General features: G+C 37.0%; 1 protein-coding gene across 1 annotated transcript in view; it reads right to left on the bottom strand.

Annotated features, from left to right (window-relative positions):
• Nucleotides 1-1230: 1230 nt before the first annotated feature.
• RUNDC3B (RUN domain containing 3B) overlaps nucleotides 1231-11893 on the bottom strand; it is a 51690-nt gene continuing 41027 nt past the window's right edge. Inside the window, exons 9-11 of the mRNA XM_036378844.2 lie at nucleotides 5090-5236; nucleotides 4601-4716; nucleotides 1231-3583 (exon numbers count right to left, since the gene is read on the bottom strand). Of these exons, the coding sequence (XP_036234737.1) occupies nucleotides 3438-3583; nucleotides 4601-4716; nucleotides 5090-5236 (409 nt within the window). The 3' untranslated portion in view covers nucleotides 1231-3437. The remainder of the gene's footprint in view (nucleotides 3584-4600; nucleotides 4717-5089; nucleotides 5237-11893) is intronic.

Genomic DNA, 11893 nt, shown 5'->3' with positions numbered 1-11893 from the left:
AAAGGAGGAAGAGAAGAAAAATTGAGGCTGGACATAGCAATGAAGAATAATGACTTCCACTGTGCAAAATTTTAGTCATGAAAATGACTAAATTAACCTAAAATTTTAGTTGGGTTTTAAAATTATGTTTAAAAATGTTTTGGGTTTCTAATTATATTTATTTCTCAGTAAGGAGGTTGGTACAGAGTGAATTCAATAAATACTTATTTATTCTTGCTGCTTGTTCTGTGTTTCATTCTGTACACGTTTCTTATTTGCAGCTCTGTATTTTGTGTAAGTGCATATTTTAAAAGCTTCTCAGGTTTATTTTAACTGAAAAATTCTGTAAAACTGGAAAAATACTGATATTCATTAGACACTGAGAGAGCATGGTGCATACACTGATGGGGCAGCACGGGCTTTTTTGTTTAAGGTAATACTTGAAATTAAAGCACATCCATGCACTGAAGCCAAAGGCCTCTACAGGTGCTCTGCAGGAACACTCCTGCACCTGTTTCTGGGCGGTGCCAGTTGTCACTGTCACACTGTTCCAAGGCAGGGCTGGCCCATGCACACTTTGTGTGGGGCCCCCTGTCTTGGAAGGCCGAGGTTGCTGGCATAAGGAGAGGTGATTCTGTGCCAGCCTGACTCAGCCCTGCGCCCCTCTGCCCAGTGTGCTGCACTCCTGGTAGGAACAGCTGCAGCACTGCACTTGCCTGTAGGCACTCGAATTACTAAATCAGAGCTGCCTCTGTGTGGTTTAAGTCATTATTTAACTACCCTCACTACACCTCCCTCTTTTCATGCATTTTCAATGCAGTTGTTGAATTCTATTTTTTTGTGTATTTTCATGAGGGGGGTGCTGATACAAAAGTAACTCAGTAGTCAGATCATTAAGACACTGTCATTTGGGTGTGCTTTACCCAAGAAATGGAGTTCATGGTGAAAATTCCTCACACACTGAAATGCTCTACTTGTAAAGACATTAGGTACCACATTAGGCAAGGGGTGCTGCCAGAGGCGATGCTTAATGTTGATCTTCCACTGTGACTTTTGAATGTAAATTTACAAAATAAAGCCTAAGAGCACATAGTAGCAGCAGATATTGGATGACACTGAATGATACAGAGCAAGAAAACTAGTCTCCCCCTTGTGCAAGAAAAGTATTTGCTATAAACTCAGTAATGCTGTAATTTACAGAATGGTTTTACCTTATCCTGTGTGATTAAAACAGAGACAACACCTTGTAACTAGTGATGATACAAAATTTTTAATTTACATGCAACATTCATGGAACGTCAAGGCAACAAAACATACAGTTTTGGCAGTTTAAAATTTTTAAAAAATGGTTAATGTTTAGAACTGAGAAAGATGCACATAACTGATTGCCCATGCACAAAATGACACCCAGAAACACGTGTCAGACTACATAAAAGACTTCAGCTAAACAACACATTTAGCTCTAAGAAAAGAGCCATCAGTGAACATGACTGAAGATCATGATTACTGCCACCTCCAAAACACTGATGTGGCATGGGAAGTGTTTAACAGCAAACAAGACTGATTAAATCACTGTACATTGATGCAGAATGTTAACATGTGGAATCTGGATTCCCTCATTTTATTTGTAGTAAAAATGCATCTCTAATTTACAAATTTATATTTAATAATGTTACTCGAGAAACAGGTGCTTAATGTGATAACAAAAAAAAGTTCCATGAAGTAATGGACATTCTGAAGGCGTATGAAAGGATTTAATGGTCAGAGTTTATTACAGTGAAATTACCTGTGTGGGTACACAAGGGCTTGAAAGACCTGGTGGTTTTGTTCAACTGCTTTAAAATTCTGCATTAAAGTAGCATCAGTGGTTGTGTACCCTGCCATGGATGTAGTGTCTTCCAGCAGCATGGACTAGAGAGTTGAGGAGATGGATTCTTATCCTCTAGCTAAATCCAACAGTGCCTTGAGTTCCAGAAATGCATAGCCTCCTACTTAAAAAGACTAAATATTTCAGTTAAAGCAAGAATGAATCTTCTTTCTTTCAAGCCCACCCTATGATGCCCAGCTTAAAGTAGTAGTGCCAAGGTACCATCCCAAGAGGCAAATCAACTAAACATGTGCAGAGTGTAGTGACATACTGTAAACACCTAGGAGTAAGCAATAATTAAAAATCTGTCTTGTATTGCAGCTACTCATGTAAACAATTAATGAAACTTCTTTGGCACAAAAAAGCATTTTCCCTAGCACTTATAAATACAACATACTTACATGCATTTCACTTTTGTTTAAAAAGTTACTAATCATACTGATAAGCATTACCTTGATTAGCAAAATTCATAGATAAAGGATCCATTGTATCTTACAAAGAATTAAGAATAGTTTGCAATTCAAAAATTATTTTGCAAACTTTGAAACTGTAGGGTAATCTGGAAAGTTAGTTACATTTTAAAAAATGTCTCCCTTTTTTTCCTTCTATCAGTAATTTAAATCAATGGCAAATACTTTGAGAAAACTGACTTATGAGAATTTCTGCTGTATTACCTAAGCAAGAAAAATACCTACTGCACTACAACAGGGATGAGAAAAGTCTTTTAACACACAAATACAGTCATTACATTGTTTCCCCTTTTTCACTCTCCTTGGGATCTTGCCAATAAACACAGAATCCAAACTTTGCAAGACGCTTACCCCCATCATCCATAGCCCCCATCCTTCCAGCAAGAAACTTTTTGCATAATGTTAGTTTATCTGTAACCCAGGCCACTTAAAAGCATTTTTAGAGACTTTGCTCATCATTTACAAATCTCTGTGTATGCTTGATTTATATGATCAAGTTACATTTGTTATTCACATGCAGTTTCAAGTGTTTGTGTTTCAGTGTGACTGGGACATCTCCTAAGTGCCATATTAACAGGAATGCAAAACCTAACACTGAGTCAACTTGAGAGAAGCTGTTGATAGGTTAAATATGCTATTTGAGGTCCTACACAACATACACAGATGAAAAGCTGGATTTTTAGGTATTTATTTTCCTGCAGAAACTGGTGTTCAGGATTCCCTGTCTCTTCTGCAGGAGTTGATAAATATTTAAAGCACTGCAGAGTACAGTGGCTAGAGCCAGTCCAGGCTAGTGCAAGGAGAAACAAAGCTGATGGCATTTAAGTATGGGTCTGATTTTCAACTGTTTCATTTTAAAAACCAGTCATAAACATCAGATTATACATTCCGTACCTGAACAAGAGATTTAAATGATTCCAGACTAAAATAGAATATCTGAAAAGTCCTCTGGGGGAAAGAAGAAGCAAATGAAAACTGACCAGATTTATGAATTATAAAGGTATCCATGACAAGAAAAAATAAAGCAGCTTATTTTGTAACTCAGCTAGCAGTCTTCACTGCAAGTCATCTTATGGAACATAAATGTATACAACATAAAGCTCTTCCTTCTTGTGTGCATCTCAGGATGGTGTTAAGCCTGGACTTGTCATCTCTGTCGTGGGACTTGCAAGGTATTCACTTGATTTCAGGCTTGTGAGAGACTTGTAGCTTGCTACTGACGTAAGAGAGCCACAAAGACCAAGCAATGATGGAGTGTCTTCCTTTCCTGCGAAGAAAAATAAGAATTAAGCTAATAGTTTTTGCAGCACAAGATTAGTTCACCATAAAAAAATGAGAGGACATAAAAAGCTGTTTAATCTACATGACTGTGAATTCCATGGTATGCTTCAGCGCAGGCAAGTTTCATAAATGTGACTGGGAAGACAACTTACACCACACCTCCTTCCCTATCCAGGTGGTACAGAGATCCCCACCCATGCCTTACAGGCTGGGCTGAAATTAGTCTTGGATTAAATTAGATTTTAATACTGCTCACAATTAAAAAGAAAAAAAAAAATATCCTTGATATTTTAAAAAAAGAAAGTTTAGCAGTTATGTAACACTAAGGTTTTATATTGGCAAATCTATTTAAAGCTTAAAATTTATGAGATACAAAAAGGATTCTTTTATAACAATTTATATTCTACACCCAAAATACTCCTATTTCACAATTCTTCCAACATTTTCCTGCTTTTACAGAATTGCCCACAAGATGGAGCAGTTAAGCTTTGATAAGCATCCAGGCTTGAAAGGGGTGGGTGCATATATCACATTTATATAGCCAGTTCATATCATGTTCCTCTATTTTAATGGAAACACTGTCAGGCTGCATCTCCAGATAAATGTTAAGTACAAGATGTAAGAATGACAGTGGTAGTTGCAAACCAAGTGCATTTAATCATTATTTTAAAACCAAAACAAGGAAACATTAAAAGTTTGTTATAGCAGAAAGATGTCAGCAGATCTCCTTGTAGTGAAGCTGACCTGATTCTGTGATGGATAAGGAAGAGATGTGCAAGACATTTGAAGTTTAGCTTTAAATACAGAGGAGTGGGGTGTGTATCTTCATAAGTCCAAACTTATTTGAAGCAGAGTTCTTAGGGAATTTGAAACACTTCGCATAACAATGAAAAACATGTTTTTCAAGGTGTATTTTCTTCACACTGAAAATTTGTCTCACAGGGACTGAAGTTCAGAACTATGAAGAACAAAATTAAAGGAGGACATTAGACTGGCTCTGTACCTTCATTTAACAAGTTAATTCCATCTTGCTTCCCATCCTGTGAGTGACCTGGATCCAGAGAGGATTGAGAAAGACTAACTTCTGCTGAAAGTTGGTCCAGACTTTGAAAACTTTTCCTGCAAAGCAAGTAATATTTGATAGCAACACATTTAAAGATCTAACTAGGTATCTTCAACTCTCTGTAAACAAAGTTTTCTAAAATAACACTATGCAGTTAATCTTTCTTATCTTAAACACTATTCTTATTTATTTCCAAAGCCAGTTCTTTCCTAAAGCAGTGATTTATTTTTCTGCCTTTAAAAAAAAATTAATGCAAAGGAAGAAATTTTTTTATGGAAAACAAGATAAACTTATTTTAGTTACCAGTAATCCTTGTACATTGTAACAAGTGACTCCAATAGGATATGTTCCAAAGTATGCTGAGGGAAATACATAATTTTCAGTTTCCCTGTTCCTCTAAGGGGGAATAAAAATAAATAGGAAACTTACTCATCCCATTGTTGATTGTGCTTTCTATACAGTAGAGTGTCCAAGGCAACAGCATTGACATCCAGAGCTCCTGGGGAAGGCCACTGATTGGTGAGGTGAGTAGTTAATTCTTGTCTTGATCTCAAGTCATTATTCTTTAGCACAGTTCTGTAAATACAAAAAAAAAAAAGAGTCTATTAAATGCAATTCCTTAAGATAAAGGAAAAACAGGACATAGATGATCATAGAATCATCATGGTTGGAAGAGATCTTCAAGACCATCCAGTCCAACCATCACCCAGCACTGCCCTGTAACTCCTAAACCACATCACCCAGTGCCAGACCCAGATGTCTCTTAAACACCTCCAGGAATGGTGACTCCACCATCTCTCTGAGCAACCTATTTCAGCCTGACCACCTGAACAGCAAAAAAAATTTTCTAATACCTAATATATGAATCTCCCCTCTTAAGTCTCATCTTAAAGCCATTCCTTTGGGTCCTGGTGCTGTAGCCACAGCAGAAGAGACCAACCCCCCTCACTACAAAGTCCTTTCTGTAGAGAGCAATGAGGTCCCTGCTGAGCTTCCACCAGACTAAACACCCACAGCTCCCCTAGATGTTCCTCACAGGATTTTGTTTCTAGACCCTTCACAAGCCTTGTTGCCCTTCTCTGGACACGCTCCAGCATTTCAATGTCCTTTTTGGAAGGAGGGGCCCAAAACTGAATGCAGTACTTGAGGTGCAGCTTCACCAGTGCTGAGTAGAGAGCAATCAACATTATTCTTGATACAGGCCAAGATGCCACTGGCCACCTGGGCACACTGTTGGCTCATGTTCAGCCACCTGCCACCCAGCACCCCCAAGCCCCTTTCTGCCAAACAGCCCTCAAGCCTCTCCTTCCCCAGCCTGCAGCACTGCAGGGGGTTGTTGTCGCCTAAGGGCAGGACCTGGCACTTCACCTTCCTGAACCTCATGCAGTTGTCTTCAGCCCATTGATCAAGGCTGTCCATATCTCTCTGCAGAGCCTTCCCACCCTCCAGCAGATCAACACTCCCACCCAACTTAGTGTCATCTGCAAATTGACTGAGGGTGATCTCAATTTCCACATCCAGATCATCAATAAAGATGTTAAACAGGACCAAACCCAAGCCTAGGGGAACACAACTAGTGACCATCCAGATGTTCTATTTCAAGTGACCAACAGACTGCAATTTTCACAAAGCATCTTAAACTGTTCACTTTTGCTAAGGGAAACAGCTTAGAAACATACTGAGACATATTTAGGAACAAACAAAAAAAAAGTTGACATTTGAATTCTTCTACAAAAGCAATAAGGAAAGGCAACTGCATTTAAAAGGTTCTTTCTGCCAGCATAATGGTAATTAACAGGTCAGCTATTTTGCAAGCCCACTATGGGAATATGATGTGCTTCCCTCAACACCAATTTTTTTTTGCAGTTTGAACACCCTTGCATCCCCCCTTCAATACTTTTCAGAATGAACTAAAAACCAGACATGTTCATTCCACTGTATGCTTTCAGGCAAAATATAGCACTTAGTTATTCTATCACCTTACAATTTCTAGTAACTATGTCTATAACTGATATTAAAAAGTGTAAACTGAAGACCTAAAATGCTCAAATTAGTTTTGCCTCATATTCCCAATGAAGCAAATCAGTTTTCTAAAATTCTAGAAATGAAGAAGCTAATATGCCAGGATTGGAAATCACCTGCCAAAAGCCATACTGAAATAAGGGAAGTGCATAGTTTTTCAGGCTCCAAGACAAGACCAGGCTTTTTCCAACAGCACAAGGCAACCTTTGATCTGCCCTTATACTGCTGTAGAATAACTAGAACTAAAAGCAAGAGCATTGTGTAATTGGATTTTGTAAGTTCTCTAATCCACAAAATACTAGACAATAGTAAAATGTTGTTCTGCAAGGAGTTTGACTATCTCTGGCCTGAAGCAAAAAGCTAATTTACTCATCTCCATACCAAATGTACTCAGAAGTTCAAAGCCAAATGCCATGTTGCTATCCAAAATGCCAAACTGCACAGCAAATTAAATAACTATTCATGGCACACATACATTTACTTGAATTTTCCAATAACATTGTCAACAGGTCTATTTTTACAATACAGTTTTTATTCTGGTGGTATTTGAACTGTTTAGACAGGAGCTTCTGTAAGGGCAAGTAACAGTGTCCAAAGAGCCCAAATTTCCCACAAAACAGTAAAGTAAGACAGTAGTAAGCTCAGTAAGGACCTTTTAGGAGCTGATTTTCACAGAGGAGACAGATTCAGAGTTTTATTGCACAAAAAGAGATGAAGCACAGCCATAATTAAAACTAGTTTCAAGAAACTTCTCACAAGATGACTAATTCCCTCAGCATTCATACAGGTAAACAATCAACCTTTCTACCCAGGGATCCACACCCTCACCCTCCTAAGAGGTCTATAGGAATAACCACTTTGCTGACCCAAAGCTCTCAATAATTTCAAGTATCTTGCATGGTATTCACTTCCCCATGTAAAAACCCCAATCCCCTGGGGAACATCAAGCATTACACAGAGCTGCCACAGGTTTGTTGATTTGAGGAAACTGAAACACAGAGATAGCAAGTTTTTATGAGGTTTGCCAGGTACATTACATCACCTCCTTATTCAGAAGGGCATCTTGAATGTTTTCACAGGAGTTTTAAAACAGGACACAGTTTATATGAGCAACTATGCCCACAGTGCCTAAATACAAATTCACACATCTAACATGGACACGCAAATTTCCATTTGGACAACCCCTGTAAGCTATCACAGACACATTATCACAGACACACAAATACAGACAAGTTCCTAATAATAGTGGAATTTTTGCATTTGACATAGGTTTCGATATTGAATTTATCTAATATTTCTATATTCTATATTCCACAAATTTTGACATCCTACTGTGTGAACAAAGAAATTCTGAAGCAAAGAGTCATCAAAATTTTCCAGGAATTTTAACATAACATTTGAAGATCGTTTCAGTTAATCACTTCTTAAACCACTCTACCATGCTCAGGAAGAAAACCAGACAGCAAGATAGATAAACTTGAGGAGAACTAAATATTCTCCTCTTAAATATTTGAGAAGTAAACATTGTCCTCTTAAAGCTTTTATTTTGAATCTTTAAAAATATGTAAAAATAGATTTGAAATTATGAAATCAGTCCAAGCACAGTATCAAATATATATAGAATAGTAGAATCGACAATAAAAGTTAGACAAAATATTCACATCAGATGCCATTAGTTACTATCTATTTTATCAGCTTTTTAAATTATTTAGCTCTTAGCTCTTTTGCAGACATTTTTCATAAGTTTCCACTGCAGCAGAGAGCCATTCTAGAGGCATTGCCTGCAGACAGCAATTCTCTTGATATGCAAAAACTGGCACTGCTTTTGTTTAACCAAACTTATTTGTAGAGTGAAAGTATTAAAGTGGACAGAAACACAGAACCATTTATTCTGGAAAAAAAGACTATTGAGTCCAACCATAAGCCCATCACTGCCAAGTCCAGCACTAAACCATGTCCCTAAGTGCCATGTCAACACTTGCATACAGAATCTTCACACTCCTAATCACCACGAGGAAAAATGATCCTGCTACAAGTATTCAGAAACAGGAAAAGAGGTGGATACAAAAGCATTTGCTATAGAAAAAGTTAAAAAGGAAGAAAATATGATCAAGTTTAAATGATCATGAGGAAAAATGATCCTGCTACAAGTATTCAGAAACAGGAAAAGAGGTGGATACAAAAGCATTTGCTATAGAAAAAGTTAAAAAGGAAGAAAATATGATCAAGTTTTAATGAAAAAAGCAAATACAAATTTCAAAACTCAATGTGAAAAGAAGCTGTGCAAGACTATCTAGTGCTGTCCTGCTCTTGTTCAGACAAGATAAACACTTTCTAGAGGTTAAGAGCTCTCCAAGGACAACTTATTTTATCCAAGGCATATTGAATTTCTACAGTAGTGCTCTTGTTCCCCAGAATGCAAACACTGTAACCAGGCTGGCCAGTTCTGGGCAGATGTACTGCAGGGTTTCAGGCAGGACTTTTCCTTGCACCAGGACTGCAGTGAGTATGCAGTTATATTTTTCAACAAAGTTCAATAAAATATGGTTGTATTGGTTTTGTAGCTGTGAGTATTTAAGGATGATGCAAGATAAGGTTTGTAGACAGTAAGTTAAGCCATTTAATATAGGAGTAAAAGCAAGGACACTCCAAAATGAAAAGAGGGTAAGAGAGATAATAGGATTTACTAAAGGAGGAAGTTAAAAACCAAGGAAATACAATTAAACCTGAGTGAAAACAAGCATATACACCAAGCTGTTAACTCCTTCTTCAGTCTGGAAAAGAAGATAAAAACAGTGGCTAAAAGCAGTACTCTCAGGAAGGCATTTGGTACATGGAGAATACAGTGGATAAGAGATTGTATGGCTGTGTTTTGGATGAAAGACAGGCAGTGTGTGAGATATGGCTGGACAGGGTATCCTGGACTGGCACAGTGGGACTGCAGAGTGCGGAGGTTTTGTGCACTGTAGGAGGATTATCTAAGAACTTATAATGAGAGCAGGGGGGTTAAATCCATTTATGGTACGTTCTCTAATCTAGCCATGAAAAAATTTTTGATTGCCTGAGAGCCTGTGAGCTTCCCCTCTCTCATCCAACTAAGTGGTATCCTCTATGATTACAATTATTTCCATCTCTTTACAATCATGTTGGTAAGAAAGTAGCAGTAGCTGTTCCATAATCTGAAAGTTAACAGATGTACCCTTAGCAATCCTCACCCCAAACAACACTTTTGTAAGATAACTTCATATAGGGTTTCAAGTTCTGCAAACATTATAAAATAAAGAAATTGCTAAGAGATAGGTAGAAAAAGAACATTCAACAACAATCAAAACATCAGTCTATTACCAACATTAATCTCAAACTGAATCCAAAAAGCAGCACTGTATCAGCTACTAGGAAGAAAATTAACTCTATTCCAGCTGAAAGCAGGGCATTTCTTTTAAAATGACCAAATACGCTTTGTACTACTTCACAGCATAGATTTTTCCATAATGCATATATATATATACACATATATATGTATAAGGGAACTATAACAGACAAAGTCTCGCCATGTTGTCCCAGGATAACATTTAGGCCACCTGAATTGTGGTAGGATTTTTTAATATCTGAAAAAAAGAAAAAACTCCACACAAATTGAAAATACTACTGCAAGTAATAATTTCCTTGGCAAAACAACCAGCAAAAGAGATGAGAACATCTTAGTACTAAAGTACATTATTAAAAACTAACCAATATTTGCCTTACATTTGTAATTTTTTTTCTCGATACCAAGAACTACCATTAAAATTAGACTCCTGTTCAAAAACAAAAAAAACCTGTTCAGTAAAAACATCCTGTTAAAGAATTCCTGCCTATTACAAAAGAGAATTCCTGCCTATTACTGATGAGACTAATCAATACTAACATACTCCCCGGGCGGAAGTAAGTGTCTGCAGATACATATGCTCCCTCCAGGCCTGTAAATTTACTTACATTTATTCAAGAATAACAGAAGCAGCCAAAGCATTCATCAGGTTTACACAGCTATTCCCAGAAATATCTCTGTATGCTCTTGACTTTCAATTCTTTAATTGTGTATTTAAGAAGTTAGGAAATGTAAGATTGGTGAAGTCTTCCAATAAACATCGTTCTCCTCTACTGTCCACTTGCCCTGTGTTTGTCAGGTACTCTCCAGAATATTTACTTGCAGATTTCCTCAACTTTTATTATTTCGAAATGGTTATTTAATGATTTAACATTTTGAGAGTATTGCTCAGGATATATGCAGTATTGCTCAGGATAGATGCAGGATATATTTTTGTACAGTACACACAAAAAAATAAAATGCAATTGACAAATTACTGCCTATTTCCATCTGTGCTGCCTTTAAGTTCTGGCACAATCATGTTAGGGGCCACTGTGTAAATGAAGCATCAAAAATAGCTTTTTTTTTGACTAGACTTTTTTTGTGGTTCTGTTTGTTTGTGTTTATGTTTTTAAAATTTAATTCTTAAGATAAACCCAGAAACACTTCTGTTTGCACTAGCATTGCTTTTGGCAGCTCAGCTGCCTCTCAAGAGATTAAGAAATTACTGCTTTGAATTAACACATTTAAGACTTCTGTATCTTGAAAGTGTGACCTGACTTAATAGCAAGACAGAGGGACAAAAGACAACCTGTATGTTGGGTTCCTGCACGCACAACAGAAATTATATAAGTGATTAGAGCTGGTCACTTACTATACTCTAATTATATTACCTATGGGAACTTAAAAATAAATAAGTAAATAAAATTCAATCCAAGTTTAGCCCAAGATAATATAGAAAAGCCTTTCCATAACCACATAGAATTTCTGGAGTAATTTCAGGAATACCAGATTTCCAATTTCCCTTGCAATCAAATACAGACTCATTGGAAGCCTATTCCTAAAGTTCCATTTACAGAGGTTTTTTTTCGTTCAACAAAACAAAAGTCAGTTCTGTTTCCAATTATACCTATGAAAAACCAGTAATTTCTTACCTGCAAGTTTAATTTCTCCAAATCCAGAAAATGCCAGTCCAGTTGGCAATTTGCCCTCCTACCAGCAGATGAAGACAGGAAATAAACCAAACAGACTAATTCCCTAAGAAAGGGAATTACATCAGATGAGTGTTCCAGTTCAAGAACTACCTGAGTAGTGAAAAGTAAAAGTGAAAATAAAAGCTTAAAAAAAATAAAAAACATTTGCAT

This window comes from Molothrus ater, chromosome 1, assembly GCF_012460135.2.
Source record: "Molothrus ater isolate BHLD 08-10-18 breed brown headed cowbird chromosome 1, BPBGC_Mater_1.1, whole genome shotgun sequence".
In the NCBI taxonomy this organism is placed as follows: Eukaryota; Metazoa; Chordata; class Aves; order Passeriformes; family Icteridae; genus Molothrus; species Molothrus ater.
The sequence above is the reverse complement of the archived record's forward strand: the minus strand, read 5'-3'. Positions and strand labels throughout refer to the sequence as shown.